A 20,133-nucleotide genomic window follows, 5' to 3' on the forward strand; every position below is an offset into this window, starting at 1 on the left:
GGACGCTCCATGAAAATGGAGCCCGGCCCTCATTCAGAGCGTGCGCTCTGCTCAGAGCGTACGGCTCTGAATGAGGGCCATAGACGATAACATGCCATCAATGTCGTCTGCCAAAGCCAATGCCCAATGTCATAGTAGAGGGCATATGCAATCCCAAATGACAAAGTTCAGGAAAATGACCTTAAAAAAAACATTTAAATCATCTGAGGAGAAACGTAAACTTGCCAATATTCCATTTACGACACGGAGTGGCAAGGAACGTCTAAGGTCTTTCCCTATGTTCATGACTAGTGGTTCAGCTTCACATGACGATGGAAGCCCTCCTCCCAACTAAAAAAATCAAATGAGTTAAGCTGGCAAAAGCACAGCGAAGAACTGTGCATTCTAAGAAGATATCACAAATCCCCAAGGAGAGTCCAAGTGTGGTGGCGGTTGCAATGCCTGACCTTCCCAGCACTGGACGGGAAGAGGTGGCTCTTTCCACCATTTGCACGCCCTCTGCAAGTGCTGAAAGGAGCACCCACAGTCCACTTGCTGATATGCAAATTGAAGATGTCACTGTTGAAGTACAACAGGATGAGGATACTGGTGTAGCTGGCGCTGAGGAGGAAGTTGGCGAGGAGGATTCTGATGGTGATGTGGTTTGTTTAAATCAGGCTCCGGGGGAGACATTTGCTGTCCATGGGATGAAAAAGCCCATCACGGTCATGCCTGTGCAGAATACCAAACATTCCACCTCTTTGGTCTGGCAATATTTCTATCCAAATCCGGACAACAACTGTCTTGCAATATGATACACAGGTGAAATAAGTAGGGGTAGGAACGTTAACCACCTAGGAACATCCTCCCTTATACGTCACCTGCAGCACGTTCATAAAAAGTTACTGTCAAGTTCAGAAACTTTGGCTAAGACTGTAAGCAGTCCAGGGACACCTAAATCCCTTTGTCCTGTTGTATCCAAGCGCCTGCAAACCACACCGTCAACTCCCTCCTCATCAATTTCTTCCTTAGTCAGGATCGGAAGTAGTCCTGCAGGCCATGTCACTGGCATGACTGACTCTCCTATCCGGGATTCCTCCGGAGGATCCTGCATTGCTACGCCTACTGCTGCCGCTGCTGCTGTTGCTGCGTTGCTGCTAGGAGTCGTTCATCATCCCAGAGAGGAAGTAGAAACACCACTACTTTTACCAAACAATTGACCCTCCAACAGTCCTTAGCGAGGAGCATGAAGTACGACAGCAGTCATCCTGAAGCAAAATGTATAACTGATGCCCTGACTGCTATGTTGGTGTTAGACGTGTGTCCGTTATCCGCCATTAGTGCAGTGGGATTTAGACAATTGATGGAGGTAGTGTGTCCCCGGTTCCAAATCCCGTCTAGATTCCACTTCACTAGGCAGGCGATACCGAGACTGTACAGAAACGTCAGAAAAAGGGTCCTCAGTGTCCTGAAAAATGCGGTTGTACCCAATGTCCACTTAACCACGGACATGTGGACAAGTGGAACAGGGCAGACTAAGGACTATATGACTGTGACAGCCCACTGGGTAGATGTATCACCTTACGCAGCAACAACAGCAGCGTCACCAGTAGCAGCATCTCAGAAACGCCAGCTCGTTCCAAGGCAGGCTACGCTGTGTATCACCGGTTTCAGTAAGAGGCACACCGCCGATAACCTCTTAGAGAAACTGAGGGAAATCATCGCCCAGTGGCTTACCCCACTTAGACTCTCCTGGGGATTTGTGATATCTGACAACGCCACCAATATTGTGCGGGCATTACATCTGGGCAAATTCCAGCACGTCCCATGTTTTGCTCACACAATACATTTGGTGGTGCAGAATTTTCTGAAAAGCGACAGGGGCGTGCAGGAGATGCTTTGGGTGGGCCGAAAAATTTCTGGCCACTTTCGCCATTCAGTGACTGCGTGCCGAAGACTGGAACGCCAGCAAACACTCTTGAACCTGCCCCGCCATCACCTGAAGCAAGAGGTTGAGACGCGGTGGAACTCTATATGCTTCAGAGGATGGAGGAGCAGCAAAAGGCCATTCAAGCCTATACATTCACCTATGATGAAGGCAAAGGAGGGGTTATGTACCTGATTCAAGCGCAGTGGAGAATGATTTCCGTGTTGTGCAAGGTTCAGACACTGCCAGTTTGAGTCAGGTCATTCCCCTCATCAGGCTTTTGCAGAAGCAGCTGGAGAAAGTGAAGGAGGAGCGATTCCGCTCGGCATGTGGGACTTGTGGATGAAGCCCTTCATTCGCTTTGCCAGGATTCCAGGGTGGTCAATCTGTTGAAATCAGACCACTACATTTTGGCCACCGTGCTCGATCCTAGGTTTAAAGCCTATGTGGTGTCTCTCTTTCCGGCCGACACAAGCCTGCAGAGGTGCAAAGACCTGCTGGTGAAAACACTGTCAGCTTAAGCGGAACGTGACACGTCAACAGCTCCTTATTCATTTTCTCCCGCAACTGGGGCTGCCAGGAAAAAACTTAGGTATCCTAAGCAACCCGCTGGTGGTGATACAGGGCAGGCAGGACCAAGTTTGGACATCTGGCCTGGACTGAAGGACCTGGCAACAATTTCTGACATGTCTACTGTCACTGCATATGATACTGTCACCATTGACAGAATGGTGGAGGATTACAACGGTGACAGCATCCAAGTAGGCATGTCAGACAGTCCGTACCTGTACTGGCAGGAAAAAGAGGCAATTTGGAGGCCCCTGTACAAACTGGCTCTATTTTACCTGAGTTGCCCCCCCTCCAGTGTGTACTCCGAAAGAGTGTTTAGTGCAGCCGGGAACCTTGTCAGCGAAAGGCGTAGGAGGTTGCTTCCACATAAAGGGGTTCAGAAAAATGAATTATCAACTCTTCCAGGGAGACCAGCCTCCAGAACATACAGAGGGACCTGTGGTGGTGGTGGATTCCAGCGGGAACGAATTAATACTCTGTGAGAATGAGGATGTACAAAACACTGAAGAGGGTGGATGAGGAGGATGAGGACGACATCTTGCCTCCGTAGAGCCAGTTTGTGCAGGGACAGATTAATTGCCAGCTTGTTTTGTGGGGGCCCAAACGAACCAACCATTTCAGCCACAGTCATGTGGTAGACCCTGGCGCTGAAATGATTGGTTTGTTAAAGTGTGCATGTCCTGTTTATACAACAAAAGGGTGCTTGGGAGGGCCCAAGGACAATTCCATCTTGCAGCTTTTTTTTATCTTTGCATTATGTACTGTTTTGGGCCTAGTTTTTCAAACTGCCTTCCTGTCTGCCACTGCAGTGTCACTCCTAGATGGGCCACGTGTTTGTGCCGCCCACTCGTGTCGCTTAGCATAGTCATCCAGCTACCTCGGTGCAACCTTTTGGACATAAAAACACTATTGTGAGGTGTGAGGTGTTCAGAATAGACTGGAAATGAGTGGAAATTAAGGTTATTGAGGTTAATAATAGCATAGGAGTAGAAAAACCCACAAATTCTGTGATTTTAGCTGTTTTTATGCTTTTTTTCAAAAAAATACAGATCCAAAACCCAGAACCCAAAACACGGAAGGATGGTTTTGGCAAAACCAATCCAGATCCAAAACACGAAGAAAGATCCAGATCCAAAACCAAAACACAAAACACGAAAAGTGGCCGGTGCACACCCCTAGTGCTAATGCATACTTTTTGACCCTCTCAATCCAACTTGTGTTGGCGTGACTGTAGAAATGTGGGCTCTTTGATCCATATATTTTGGTCATGCCCTCGTATCAAAGTGTTATGGTCATCAGTGTTTGACCTAATCTTTAAAATACTTAATGTCTCAATCCCACCTTATCCATTAATAGCTTTATTCCATCTATATCATGGTGGCTTGACCAATAATGTTCGCTATATTATGCGTCATGTCTTCCTGGCCACTAAACTGTTGCTGGCACGACAGTGGCGTACACTTTAAGGGCCTGATTCAGAGCTGAACGCTCTGACCAGAGCGCTCGCTCTGAATCAGGGCCCTCCTACCTGTTTTTGGAGCGGCCTCATGGACGCTCGCATAGCTGTGGGTTACCACCCACAGCTTATGCGAGCGTCCATGATGATGGACCATTGGACTTGCGACGAGACCCTGCGGTCTATCAGAGCCAAAATCACTCCCACTGACATCATTACTGATGTCAGTGGGGCCGGACTCAGACGGTAGGCGTTCCCATGGGAACACCTCCGTCTGGCAGCCACGCCCCTGGCACGCCCCCTAAAAGGGGGCGTGCTGTCACTCACCATCGACAGCACGCCCCCTTTGGTGCGAGACCCCGAGCGACGTATTTCTCATCGCTCGCCGGGTCTCGCGCATGCGCACGACCGAGCTACCTCCGTCGTGCGCATGCGCATTCACCAAACATCGACCCGCTTTCGAGCGAACTTCCGTCACGAGCGGGTCTGAATGACCCCCTATATTCCCAGTTTAGATGCTATCGAGAAAGAGGTGCAATCACATTGCGAGTTTGAGACAGCGGGGGTATTTTACTCTGCCTCCAGTCCTCCTATTAGATGGCTTAGACAGTCCGAATATTGGGAGTCAAAATTGAGGGTCTAGCTACTGCTTTCCCTGTAATCTTGTGATCCCTCAATGTAATGTTATGTATATTCTAGATAGTTTATTGTACAATATATTGTTTATGTTGCTATGTGAACATTTTGTAATTATATATTTTATATATGTCCTGATAATGTGTACCTTATGTCTGTGTTTTTTCCTTTCTTTTGTATTTTCTGTATCTTATTGTTTTTCAAATTTTGTCTGAATTCAATAAAAAATTATTGTTGAAAAAAAAAAAAGCACATTGCACCTCCACAGAATAAAAGCACATAGCTCCCCCACAGAATAAAAGCACATTGCTCCCCCACAGAATAAAAGCACATTGCTCCCCCACAGAGGAAATAACATTGCTCCCCCACAGAATAAAAGCACATTGCTTCCCCACAGAGGAAATAACATTGCTCCCCCACAGAATAAAAGCACATTGCTCCCCCACAGAGGAAATAACATAGCTGCCCCACAGAATAAAAGCACATAGCTCCCCCACAGAATAAAAGCACATAGCTCCCCCACAGAGTAAAAGCACATTGCTCCCCCACAGAAAAAAAAAAACTACACACAGTTACCTTCTGGCCGCTGGAGCTGAGCAGTCAGAGCTGCAGCGTGCAGGTGGGCATGTGGGTGGAGAGGAGGGAGGGCAGGCGGGCAAGTGGGCAGATGGGAGGGAAGACAGGTAGGCGGGCAGGCGGGAGACGCGACGTGACATCATAGGAAAGGCACATCGCACCTCCATATGTCACAGCCGTGTGCACTACTGAGCTCCAAGAAGAGCCCAGCACTGCCCACCCAAGGTGTAGTACTGGCTGTAGTAGTACTGTGGGGTTGCAAGCCATGCAAATGCAGGGTTTGCATGCCCCGTGTGATTGCTCGGCTCGCCCTCCCCTAGAAACAGCCCTGTATAGCAATGTACTTATTTGTATAGTAGTATTAACATATTTTGCACACTTTGGCGGCTATATTTTTAAGTCGCCCGATGGAGCAATTCAATTATTGCTCCATCTGAGCATGATAGCCGCCAGTGCGGGCATTCCTGCTCGCACCCTCAGGAGGCGGTGAGCTAAAATGTGCAAGAAACCCGTGGTTAGGGTGCCCTAACCAGGACTATAGACAGGTTTAGCCGTTTTACACGGTTAAACCAGGTATAATACGGTGTGAAGAGGGAGATAATTAATGAGCACACAGAACAATTGAATTGCCAAACTGGGCACTCATTAATTATCACCTCCCACGCAACAATTGATTTGCCCCCTTTAAGTATAAAAGCACATGAAACGCATCACTCAACAATTGTTATTTAAGTTTCAAAAGTAAACAAAAAATTATTAAATCAAGTCAACACATCCATAGAGGTAAAGAGTGAAGGATAGGGTTTACTCTTTGGGAGTTATATTTTAGTAATGCCACAGATTGGTGGTGATCTGTGAGGAACCCAAATTTGCTACACACAGGGGCCACACAAGTTATTAATGGTAAATAATGACCAGCTTCACAGTTCCATAGCTTAGTCACAGTGAGGACTAGAGACCCAGGGTCTGTAGCATTGTACAGCTCTTATCAAGGTCTACTGGAACTCTACTGGAGACCGACCAGTGAGCCACTGATATTGTTCTAGTATAAATATTAAGCAGAGGCTGGTTTCAGCTTTGAGGGGCAAAACATATTACAATGAATCATTTGGAATCAGAGAAACACACTAAGGGGCTGATACATGCAATGCTGCACATAAGTCAGTTCTGCGGATGGATCTTGCAACTTTTTGCACAGCACATGCTCCGAAGCTGAGCACACACATCTACATGCAATTCACAGTTGTACACGTACCTGTTGTGCCTCCACTTGTGACAGAATGGACATTATTGGGTGGCAGGCAGATCTCCTACACAAAGGATAGGGCTAGTGCAAGAGATAATAATGAAGGCTATTTAACTAAGTGTATAGATTGGGTCGGTGCAGTTGCATAGATGTGTACAAATGACATACGGACATATGTCCGTATTTACTTCCTTGCACACAATATAAATGTATTTGTGGCTGGCTTGCGCGCAATTCTGCAGTAGACTTTAAATAAAAGTTAAAAAAACAAACAAACCTGAAAGTCAGACAATGTTCCCAGATAGATTTCTGCTCTCTTCCACTGTGCTCCTTGTTTACCACTCTGGAACCAAATTTCATAGGTCACATTGCCAAACTTAATGAGAACCTGTAGGTTAGAGGAAAAGATGGCATCAGCCTATTCAAATAAAAACAGTATGACAAAACACATTTGATTTAATGATTATCCACAGACACAAGTTGCAGATCTCCAGTGACTTGGTTGTATCTTACGAGTATCATGTGATGGATTCTCTGATGTACATTATATGGCACACGTAATAAAGGTCCTTAATTACCAGGGATAGTCCCACCCATGATTTACCCGTTAAAATGTCCATATAGTTTTAGCTAACTGCAACAAAACAAAGCTTCTTGATTTATTTTCCATATTATTCCCATAGGCTAGTTTCACACCTGCCGGTTTTGGCCGTCCGGCCAAGAAACAGGCAGAAGCCGGACGGTGTTTTTCAGGCACTCAGTGCCTTTCACAAGCTGCGGCTTTGAGCCGCTTTTAAAATAAACCGGCCGGTGTGTGTGTAAGGAAACATTGTTTCCTATACACCACTGGCGTGCAGGGACGGGACGGGATATTCCCGGCTGTAACACGGCAACCGTGCCGTGCCCGGGCCGTGTGAAAGGACCCACCTGCTTCCCTGCTTAACTATATTTCACACTCGGCAAAAAAACGGGTGTCTCTTTGCTGCCCGGTCAAAACCGGCAAGTGTGAAACTAGCCATACTGTATTCTCTAGGCCTTGTAATGTGAGACCTATGTCAGACTTATTATTTTAAGAGTACTTTACAACCTCAGAAAGTGCTTTTAAATCAAGGTTTGTAAACAGGTCACTATGGGATTTGTAAAGCTCCTAGGCTTAAAGAGAATACATCACAAGTGACTAATTAAGTTGCATCAGCTCAGGAGAAAAGTGTCTACTCTATGGCAATTATGACATCAGCCAACTCTAAAAGCGCCTCTGATGCCAATGGTACAGAATGTGTCACCAGGTTAATAATTAAGCATCGGTTATATTTTGATCAAATTAAAATATTTGTCTGAATATATATATCTGCATATTATATTGTGAGGGATAAATTACATATAATATACACTATTCATGTTATTAAAAACTTCAAAAAATATTTACCCAAATTATGTGGCGTTATTATTATTATTATTATAATTTTTTCGTATTTGTTTTAAGATTTATCAAGAGCACGTTCATACCCAGCTGAACCAGACACATATTTATCCCATAGAAACCTATTGACAAACCTCTGAGGCCTAGCTACCATGGTCCTTTTTCTACACTGGTCACACACACAGCATTACCAGAGTCTATTTACTAAGCCTTGGATGGAGATAAAGTGAATGGAGATAAAGTACCAGCCAGTCAGCTTTAACTGCCATGTCACAGGCTGTGTTTGAAAAATGACAGTTAGGAGCTGATTGGCTGGTACTTTATCTCTGTATGCTCTATCTCCATCCAAGACTTAGTAAATAGACCCCATAGTAACCAGATATCATTGTGTCTGTGGCTGTAAAACCTCCTAACAATATCAACAGGATCATTGTCGGAGATGCTGGAAGGTGTGGTCATTAGATGACCAATAGCAGCTTATATATTATATTATTGCCTGACCATCCTAACACCTGGCATAGCTAAGACTATGATCCTGCAGCTGAGCGATTGTGAATTAATGGCACCAACAGGCTTCATCTTGGTCAACAACTGGACTTTTATACATAACCACAGGCATCCCGTAAAGCAGGGGTCTTCAACCTTGGCCCTACAGCTGCTGTGGAACTACACATCCCAGCATGCACTGCCACCTTTTTGATATAACAGCATGCTAAAACTATGGCAGCGCATGCTGGGATGTGTAGTTCCATAGCAGCTGGAGGGCCAAGGTTAAAGACCCCTGCCGTAAAGAAAACGGCTGGGGGCCGGGAAACAAGGAACCAGGATTTGATTTACCCAACACTCCGAGATCACGATGGCAGATAAAATGGGATATCAAATTTCAAAGACAAATGGTCAATAGGGAGTTGAGATCAAGAAAGATCTATGACGAAGGTAAACAAACTCATCCTCTGCTTACTACAGGCCAGAGCCTTTCCACTGAATTAGTTTTACCATTATATATAAGGATGAAATATTCTGTAGGGCATTAAGCCTAACATACAGTTTTCCAATAAGAACAGTCACGTTGTACCATCACAAATACCATGTATATATATATATGCTAAGTTGGAGTCTGGAAGTGGCTCTTTTACGCTGTATGTGAAATCCGTGGAGTGCTGCCTTGTGTGCACACATATATATATATATATATATATATATATATATATATTTTCTCTGGATGCTCGGCACCCCCATTGTAGAGAACGTCGTCGCCCGGTGCCTTTCCCAAACAATAGAGATACTGGACGGCACTGTAGGCTTCCAAACCAAAATAAACAGACTCGCTCACTGCAAAGTTTGAACTTTCAGTGAGCGAGTCTGTTTATTTTGGTTTGGAAGCCTAGAGTGCTGTCCAATATCTCTCTCTCTCTCTCTCTCTCTCTCTATATATATATATATATTATATGTCAGTGACGTGCGGTGAGGTAAATGGCTGGGGAGGCATTGGCTAGTATCAGAGCTAGATTTGCAGGTACATATATGAACCCGAGGCTTCATGTGGGCATTATACAACGGTGCAGCAGTATATAGTGATGTAAATTTGGTGTGTTTAGATCAGGGATGTGTGGAAAAGGTAGATAGGGGAGGCAGTGCCTCACCTGCATACAGTTTTGACTATAAAAATTATTAGAATAATACAAAGAAGATATTTATAATATTTTCTTACATTTTTCTTATAATTTTTATAGTCAAAACTTTGAAGTTTACCTACAGTAAGTATTACAGGAAAGGCTGTGTCACACCTCACCGCACATCACTGATATGTATATATTCCCTTACCACAACAATAGCTATGGTACTTGATCCTGGACATACAGTAACCTTCTTATCAGTCTGTATCTCTTTCCAAGTTACTGTACTTCCTCTTTTATCGCTGATGTTTGCTCTGAAATACTTGTTGCAATAGGAAACAGGCTTCCTCCATTAATACAGCCTTATCGGGAATAACTTACATTTTGATAAGATCCTGAAACATTTACATCTTTATTGGTAAATGTTAATAGCAGCTCTATTATTTAAAATGCCTCAAATTTTAGTTTTAGTGGCCATTTCAAGGCGTCAGTGACATTCCGTAAAAAGCAATTTGTTCCTGGTGGCTACCCAAATAATTTAGTCTAAAGAACACTATATGGATAAATCTGCATTTTATCTCTATACTGCGCCTTTACCTATTTCTATCTACTAATAAAAAATACACAACTAACAAGAACAAAAAAAATAACATCTAAATCCAATTATTCTGTTCTACAAAATGGTTTATTTAGTGCTTGACAAATGGCTTCTAGACAAATTGTGTTTTCTAATATAATGCCATTATTCTTCTATTCACTACACTGATAAAGAGAAAGTATACTTTGTAAAATAATTTCGACCCAGTCATAAATTGCACTAGATGTGAGTGTAATCATTCATGGTAATATACTGTGAGATTAGCGTTTCAGATAGTTAGTTTGGTATCTTCTTTTTTTACAAAAAAAGTGTAATCTTCTTATTCTTTATCTGAAATGAAGTAAAATTATTAGAGATTTTGGAGCAGCATTTTGTAATGAGAATTTCTAGTGATAGATCGACCTAACAAAGCAATTGAACTGTGTGAGTTTGATGATATATTGGTGGGATATATCTTCTGAATACTGTATGATTTTGATATATAGCCCAAAGATTCAGAAACAAAAAGATCACAGTAAAGCATAAAACACTAATGTTTTATTTGTTACATATTACAGTGATTATAACTTATATGGCAATTTCATAAAGTTTTGATGAAATAGCTTTTGTTGTACCACTTACCTGCAAGTCTTCTTCAAGTTTATTGCATATAGTGCCTGGTGATGTTCAATGGGTGCATTATGGCTTGATTGTTGAGTGGTGGCTACTCAGTCATACTCTTTATCCAGTGGTGTATCTATAATGGGTGCAGGGTGTGCAATGCACATAGGCCCCCTGGGTCCAGGGGGGCCTAGACCGCACACCCTGTACCCATATAATTAGTGTACTTACCTCGCTGGAGTCCCGCATCGGCCAGTTCCTCTGACATTAATCACCGGAAAATGGCACGGCGCTCATTTTCCCGGTGACTTGCGCATGTACAGAAGTGAAGACCCCAGAAACAAGGCGCGGGCGCCATGTTCCCGGAGACCTACGCATGCCCAGTAGACTCTGGTGCAAAGAGACTACTGAGCTACCGGAGAGGAGGAGGCCTGCATTAACTTTGAAGAAGGGGCATAGCAGGGTCTGCAATTTGTCCAGACAACCAGACCCACACCCTCAGAACATGTGATGTCATGACCAGGGGTGTATTAAAGCCCAGGAGGTGGGCGTGTGGAATAGCCCCCATCTTCTTTGTGCAGTGCCCCCCCCCCATACTTTGGGAGGCCGGAGACATCTTCCCAGTGATATCTGGGAAGATGGCACATACCAGACGTTATCAAAGGTTCTGATACAATGCTAGAGTCTTTGCTTCAAATGCATGGCACCATCTTTCCCAAGTTATCACTGTAGTGATGGCACTAACTGTAGAGGGCCCACTTGCCGGCCAAAGTGTCATGTAGTATCTGGCTGAGGGTCCCTCTGGACCCAGAGGCCAATATGAACTGCACACCCTGCACCCATTATAAATATGCCAATGGCCATGTCAGAAGCAGCCAGGTAGCTGGGCACCGACCAGGCGCATTCTGAGGGCACCGTTTCATGCTGTAGGGTGTGGTCCCAGCCAGGCACTCCACAAGCTGAAGTAGGGTGTCACTTGGTCTTGTGACCAAATGAAGACCTAATCTTACATTCATTTTTCAAAACTGATGACACAGATAGAGATGATTCAGATGTTCCAAACTGCAAAGTATTCTCATTCTGCATTTGGTCCTGATATTTTTCATATTTCACTGTGGGAATTTAGCTTTAAGTTTTCCCACTCCTAATTCAATGACACTGCATAGAAAAATGATCATTATCATCCCAGCTTCATTTAACTACAGTATAGAATGGCAAAGCAAAAGTGGAACTTGAAAATGGTGGGTTTGATTCTGAGTCATATACAGTTCTGAATTAGAGATGTGTACCAACCTCCGTGTTTTGGTTTTTTATCTGTATCTCCTTCGAGGTTTTGGATCTGGATTTGGTTTTGCAAAACCGCCATTCCGTGCTTGGGTTTTGCATCTGTATTTTTATTAAATGATAAAAACAGCTAAAATCACATAAGTTGGGCCTGCTCTTGTTCCTGCAATATTATTAACCTTAATAACAATAATTTTCAGGCATTTCCAGTCAATTTTAACCACCTCACAGCTCACAATATTGTTTTTACTATTTTCCACCAATATAGGCCATAGGCTGCAGCGAACTGGCTGGCTAAAGCAAGCGGCAGAGCAGTGGCACAAACACACGGCAGTTTAAAAAAATATATTACATCTATGAAACATTGCCACACAGCAGTGGCAGACAGCATGGTAGTTTAATAAACTATAAAAATGTCAGTCACCAATGACCCAAATTGTGCAAAATGGAATTGTCCTTGGGCTCTCCCACCACTCTGTTGGATATTAAAAAGGACATGCACAGTTTAAGAAACTAAGCACCTCAGCGACAACGACTGACACTTTTGTGGCTGAAGTCCTTGGTTTGTTTGAGACCCCATAAAACAGTTTTTTGGAAGGACTACCTCCAATCATTAAGGAGAAGGTTGATGAGAGAGTGTTGGTGGTGGAGATTGCGTGTGTTACAAATGACGTAACAGGGAGAAGGTGCCTAGATGGTTCACGTCACTACCTCTACTAACATAATGGTACAAATGCTTTCACAACTGCTGTGAGGGCTTGGGTTAAAATAATTCCACACCCAAAACCTGGCTTTTCTGTTCTTATGCCCAGGCATGACAATATCTTTCTTTTTATCATGAGCAAGAACTGCTGCCACTGGTGGTTGATTTACACAAACAACATCCTCATTAGCATCAGATAAGACACAAATATCCCACTCATCCTCCTTTTGCACTTCCTCCACACTATCATGCCCAATTGCTATTATTTCACCATGTAATACAGCACAACCGTTATGGCGTCAGTGATCCGCTGTGAAACTGGGTGACAGCTGTTATACTTCCTTCCTTTATTAAAGTATTGTTTAACAGTCAATTGTTTTATTAAACTACTACTAATAGCAGTGTTCTTGGGGTCTTTATGGAATGAAGATTCACCCCCAGCAGCAACAGCAGGCCTAGCGCTCAAGGATTCTTCTGAGGAATACTGGATAAGGAAGGAGTCACCTAGCCTTATCCTGGATGCAGAACTTACTCTGATCATTAGTGAGGATATTGATTACAAAGGTGTTGGCAGTGGAGATTGCAGGTGCTGAGAACTAGCTGGGTGAAGGGAGCTAACTGATGCTGGACTGTCTGTTGTTATTATTTTAGCACCAATTTCTGATTTTCCCAAAAATGTTCCATGAATTTGCTGCAAATGAAGTAACAGGGAGGAGTTTCCTAGATGGTTAAGGTCCCTACCTCTACTTACTCTTGCTTTACAATGGGTACAGATGGCTTGCCAATTGTTGTTCGGATTTGAGTAGAAATTATTCCACACATAAGAAGTGGATTTTTTGTCTTCTGCCCAGGCATGACAATGGGCTTTTCCTTATAATGGGCAACAACTGTTTCCACTGGTGCCTGATTTACCCAAGTAACATCAACAGCATCCTCATCATCAGCATCCTCATCATCAACATCCTTATTAGCATCAGCTACACATATATCCTTTTCATCCTGGGGCACTCCCACAGAAGCATCCTTGATTTCTATGTCAGCATGTTCACTTGTGCTGCTCATCCCCACATTTGCAGACGAAGCACAAGTGGTGGAAGGAGGCTCCTCTTTGAGTACAGTATTGGAAAGGTCAGGCTCACACATGGCACCCTCCGACACACTTAGACTCTCCTCAGGGATTTGTAACGATTTTCATTTTTTTACACTTCTACAGGGAGAAGGGCTTACATCATCTTAAGAGGCAGAACCACCAGTCATAAATATAGGCCAAGGCATTTCCTTGCCATTTTGTGTGGTGAAAGGCATATTGCCAATTTCATGTCTTTCTGCAGCTAACTTTCCCTTAGCTATTGAGGAAGCTGTGAGCTTTACACAGTGAAACACGACTATCACCTGGCTAACAACACCTACCCTATCTGTGAATTTTATTGTGGACCTCCAGGCCGGCATCATTCCTTTGAAACTCCAGCGACCACTCCATTTCCACATCATTCAGGACACTTACCCAGTGGGATGCGATGCTGCTATATTAGCTGGTAATTATACTTGCTGGACATTAATCAGGAACACCACTAAGGATCAGTGACTAACATCTCACTTTGATTACCACACTTTGGATTTTAATACCAATACTCATATCTAGGATACAGTATTTTTATTGGACTCATTTTTTATTTCTGATGTTTTTTATTTCTGATGTTTATTGAAATTTTATCTGCTGCCCAGTGTACAACATTAAATGTTACTTTTCAATCCCAGCCATATACCTCTTATATGTTCATACTATTAACCTACTACTTTACATTGATTCTTTAATCAGTGATTGCTATTATGCTATTCATGGTTTATACATTGTTTGACATAAAGACCCTACTATATCTATGAGATTAGACATATCAAATTTTATCTGGTATCCAGCGCAGGTTCTCCCATTTTTTTCTGTTAACTTTCTCTTTGATGTTTTTTTCTTTACTTGTGTAAAAAGTTGCTTCTATGAGTTTTGATGCCTTGACTTAAGCCCTGTATGCCCTTGGACATCGGCTTTAGTAGATGACTTAGACACACTAGTAACGTCATGACTGGTGGCACTGGCAGCAGCTCCAGCACTAGTATGTGGTTCCTGCTCTCCTCTCAACTGATTGTTCTCCTTAGCAACAAACACAAATGAAGTGGGGTAGAGCACACACAAGTCAATTTGTACAAATTTTAAATATTACACTTACAGCGTCACAATATTTTTATGAATATTACACTGCGGTATTACTGACCAACAGTGTCACAATACTTGTATGAATAATATTACACTGTGCTACCACTTACAGTGTCACAATACTTGGATGAAATTGGGGTGTCATTTACAGTGTCACAATACATCATGAATATTACACTGCGCTTCCACTTATAGTGTCACAATACTTGGATGTAATTGTGGTACCACTTACAGAGTCACAGTATGTGTATGAATTTTACACTGCACTTCCACTTACAGTGTCACAATATTTGGATGAAATTGGGATACCAATTACAGTGTCACAATACAATGAATATGTATCACAATAATATGAATATTACACTGCGGTCTGACCGGCAGCGTCACAGTAAAAATTTTTTATAATATAGTACACTGGAGGACAGCATCACAAAAATAAAATTATAATTTTTTTAAATTATATTTTTAGCTTTTATTTATTTACACTGGGCACCCTTGGATGGACAGAGCACCCAGAGCACCCTTAGACCAACAGAGCACCTATGAAGTACACAGCAGCCCTTTAATGGATGGACAGAGCACCCCTGGAAGATACAGCAGCCCCTTGATGGACAGACAGGGCACCCCTAGACTGACAGAGCAGCATGGGCGCCTAGAGATGGGGGGGGAGCGGGTACAGTTTACCCGGGCCCGGGCTTGCTAGAGGGGCCTGTTGGGGCCCGGGTCCGGCATCGCCCCCCCTCCCTCACAGCAGCTCAGCACACAGCTTGTGCTGGGCTGCTGTGTGAGACTGCTCGCGGCAGCTGCAGCAGCCGGAGCAGTCTCCTATGGCTGTGGGGGGGAGCGATCACACTGATCGCGCCCCCTCTCCTGCTTAGCACTGGGCTCTGGGGGTTTACAGCGCTTATTTTTTCAAGGGGGTGTGGTCACGCCTCCCGTGATTAGACCACGCCCCCTCCATTACCCGAGCCCGGCCAGGCTCTCAACGGCCCTGCAGAGCAGAGCACCCCTGCAAGACACAACAGCCCCTTGATGGATGGACAGAGCACAGTTCGTTCACTAACACTCTCCACAGCTGGATTGAAATGGCGCCAATGATCGGGGACCTTTATAGATTCCAAAACCCACACAAAACCAACAGCAGGAAGATGACATTTTGCCTCATTTTTGATTCTGGGTCAGGCGGGAAAACCCGAGGCTGACTCGGATCCTGCTCAGATCCTCTATGTTCGGATGGTTCTGGTTCTCGGCGAACCGGACCTACTCATCTCTATTCTGAATGTGAATGAATTGCAAATGGAGTGCTAATGTCACTATATGCACATCCTAATGCCTATGCATCTTTGCAATCACCCCACTTTTATCTGTACGTGAGAACAGCAGTCATCATTATCAGCACATACACCTAACAAATGCAAGCTGCAAGATGCTATCTGAAATTGGCATCCACAATGCATAAGCACCAGTGGCCGCTCCAGAGGTGGGGCTGCAGCAAAGTTCAAATTCAAATAGGGGAGCCACACCAACTGCCACCCCAAATGCTGCCAAACATCACTGGGAGTTGGTGTGGCTCCCCTATTTGAATTTTGGACTGTGCTGTAGCCCCACCTCTGAAGCCACCACTGATAAGCACTACTCAAAATAGTGAATAACTCTAACTACATGCCCACGACACACCTACAAAACGGTCTCTTGAGCGCATTCTCATTACTGCCACCCAGTTGACACTCAGAAACGCCCATTTAGGGGCGGCTGTGAAAAGGCTGAGATGTCTACAACACAGAATAATGCATATGCAGGCCAGGACACATGCATAGTATCCGAATAATTGTTTGATGCGGCCACATAAAAAGTTGAGTGCGACTCAGAACAGGACCTATATCACCAAAACTTTGCACTACGGCCTAACATCAAGATATTGCTACAAGTTCTCCCATCCCTACACACAAACAAGCGGAATATGAAGCATCTGCGAATAGAACAACATGTAGCCAATCGACACATCAGAATTTTAACAGCAGTACAGAGTATTTCCAGTCAGCGCCGTACCAGGGCTAAATAGAGCCCTATGCCGACCCAACCCCCTTAGCTCCTTAAATCATGACGTTGGGCACATGATGCCATTATATCGCGTGGAGGGGGAGGGACCATCAGCACTGATAAGTGCAGCACTGATTGGAACATCCTGGGATTAGTGGCACAGACTGCAGGATACCTGCCAGGATTGTCTGAAGGCTGCTCCGGTGGTTCCACAGTAGTGATACTGGAAATTATATCTGGTCAATGTTATAGGCAACACCAATGCTGGTGGCTGCCAGTCATAAAATGTGTGGTCAAACAGGGGCATCGGAACGATTTTATGTTGGAGTGGGCAACATAATATCGTTCCGGTGCCTGCCTTCCCCAATCTCACCTCTCCTTCCTCCTCCATTCTACTTCTTCGCCTCCCTCCCTCTCTCTTACCTGTGCCGCTGAGCGGTGGCCGCGGATGCTCAGACTCAGGCCGGAGCTGTGCTTTATAGAAACAGGCTACACGGCCCCTGTACCACACAGAGGAAGTGTAATGTGCAGTTGTTCAAACTTAAAGACCGTACATTACACCTCCTCCATGTGGTACAGGGGCCGTGCAGCCTATTGCTATACAGCACAGCCCCTGACCGTCCCTGTGGGCGCTGCTCTTTTAACATGTTTGGGGGGGGCAGGCAGCCCCCTTTCCACCCCCCATTCCTACGCCCATGTGGACAAACAAAAACACTGCTCTGTCCACCACTACATAACTGAACCTAACAATGACAAGTAAGCACAATTTACTTAATTTAATATTTTTTTCTGACTTTCTCATTATAAAACTTTTGACCTAGGGGTGCCATTAAAAAATGCTAATATTCTACGGCACCTTGATTCAAAAAAGTTTGGGGACCTTATTTAATCTAATGAGAGTCCCTTTCAGATGCATTAAGCATCTACTGTACAGTATAACCCTGCACATTTTTTAAACATTTTTTTACAATTTTAAACTATTATTTCCACACCGCTGTTTAGAAAGAACAGTACCATATAGTAGTGCATACTTTATTTGTATGACTTCCTATTGGTTTACTTTATTATAATCCTTTTCCCTTTTCAAAAAACCTTACCAGCAGAGAGACCAGCTGTTGATTGCTTTTATGGAACAAGTGAATGTTGATTTGACTTTCAATTACTTTTTCAGGTCAATTTATATCAAATTAAGATAATAATCATAGACATACAAGGATATGATACACAACATCAATCATTGCGTATGAATGTTTACAGTGAACTTTTATGAGCATAATGTGACTGTTTTAATTGGCACAACCTTGATTTAATGTAACATATGTGCAGAACCGTTTGGTGCATAATTAGTGTTTGCTTTTGTCTTGGTCTCATTAGGATTGTACATCCCTAGTTATGTGTTGATTGCTTTCCAGATTTCTAGGTTGTGCTAAATATTACCTGGCAAATGCAAAGCCTAATATTATAGTTGTCTTTTTTTATCAAAAGGCAGATGCCGCTGCAGTGTACAAAGCTTCTTGATAAACCACCTTTCTTTCCTCCCACTCCCTCCTTGACCCTTCTCAGTCTGGCTTCCGTTCTCTCCACTCCACTGAAACTGCCCTCACAAAAGTCAGCAACGACCTCCTTGCTGCCAAATCCAAGGGCCACTACTCTCTGCTCATTCTCCTTGACCTCTCTGCTGCTTTCAACACCATGGACCACCCTCTCCTGCTGCAAATCCTTCACTCCCTTGGTCTACGTGACATTGCCGCCTCCTGGCTGTCTTCCTACCTCTCTGACCGATCCTTCTCTATCTTTTCTAATGACTCCTCTTCCCCCCCACATCCTCTTACAGTAGGGGTTCCCCAAGGTTCTGTTTTTGGACCTCTCCTATTCTCCCTCTATACATCTTCTCTAGGTGAACTCATCAACTCTTTTAACCTCCATTATCATCTCTATGCTGATCATCTTCCCACCCTCCCACATAACCTCACTTCCCGCTATTTCTTAATCAATTGATGGCACAACTATCTCCTCTAGCCCCAGAGTGTGCTGTCTTGGAGTTATCCTGGACTCCTCCATCTCCTTCAAACCACATATCCAGAACCTCTCAAAGTCCTGTTGTTTCCATCTCAAAAATATTTCCAGGATCAGACCCTCTCACCCAGGATGCTGCTAAAACCCTAATACACTCACTGGTCATCTCCAGATTGGACTACTGTAACCTCCTCCTATCTGGCCTCCCCAACTCCCATCTCTCTCCTCAATGCTGCCGCTTGACTCATCTTTCTCTCCAAATGCTCTACATCTGCCTCCCCTCTCCTACAAGCTCTCCACTGGCTCCCCTTCCTCTTCAGAACCCAATTCAAGGTACTCACACTTGTTTACAAATCCCTCACCTATTCCTCTCCCATTTACATCTCTGACCTAATTTCCCTTCACTCTCCTGCGCACCCTCTTCATTCAACAAATGCACGCCGCCTCTCATGCCAACTCATTACTTCTTTCTACTCCCACTTCCAATATTTTGCCTGTGCTGCTCCCCACCTTTGGAACGCTCTCCCTCTCCCCATCAGACTCTCCACAATCCTTCAAATGGGCTCTCAAGACCCACTACTTCATCAAAGCCTTCCAGCTCTTATCATATCTTGCTTCTACATGTTCCTTCCTCCCTGTCTACCCCGTCTGTGTCATGCCTGTTTGTCTGCCCCTCCCCTTTAGAATGTAAGCTCTTGTGAGCAGGGCACTCTACCCTCTAGTTCTTCTCCTCACTTTATTTTCATCTACTTATTACTTCCCAATAGGGCACCGAAGACTTGGTTGCATATGCTCTGTTGCTTATTTGGATGTTCTGGTCACCAATGTAGCAATATATATTATCCATGTCCTTGTCCTGCATTGTATTGTATTGTACTGTCAGTCACTTTTTTGTTTATGTACTTTGTAAGGCGCTGCAGAACACTTGTGGCGCCATTTTAATAAACGATAATAATAATAATAATAATAATAATAATAATAAATGTTAGCCTTATGTTAACCCTATCATGGCTTCACTACAAACACACCACAGGGAATGTAACATGCAGCATTTTTATCTGACACACAATAATCATTTTAGACCAAAGGCAAAGAATTTACTACCCTGGCCTACTCTTCTAAACAGGAATTAAACCTTAAAATGATTGGGTATAATTTACAAAACATGCTGGGTGTGCAGAGTAAAACGCATTGGTCCACACCTACTCTCCACTCCTGGGATATGATATAAATGAGGGAAGGTATAGCACATGAGGG

The 20,133-nt window shown here is 43.9% G+C and overlaps 1 protein-coding gene across 1 annotated transcript in view; it reads right to left on the reverse strand.

Annotated features, from left to right (window-relative positions):
* MALRD1 (MAM and LDL receptor class A domain containing 1) overlaps positions 1-20,133 on the reverse strand; it is a 612,799-nt gene that overhangs the window by 330,270 nt on the left and 262,396 nt on the right. The window contains exon 22 of the mRNA XM_088478591.1: positions 6,668-6,778. Within this exon, the coding sequence (XP_088334717.1) occupies positions 6,668-6,778 (111 nt within the window). The remainder of the gene's footprint in view (positions 1-6,667; positions 6,779-20,133) is intronic.

The sequence above is a fragment of the Taudactylus pleione genome, unplaced genomic scaffold (assembly GCF_031769625.1).
Source record: "Taudactylus pleione unplaced genomic scaffold, aTauple2 ptg000216l, whole genome shotgun sequence".
Lineage (NCBI taxonomy): Eukaryota > Metazoa > Chordata > Amphibia > Anura > Myobatrachidae > Taudactylus > Taudactylus pleione.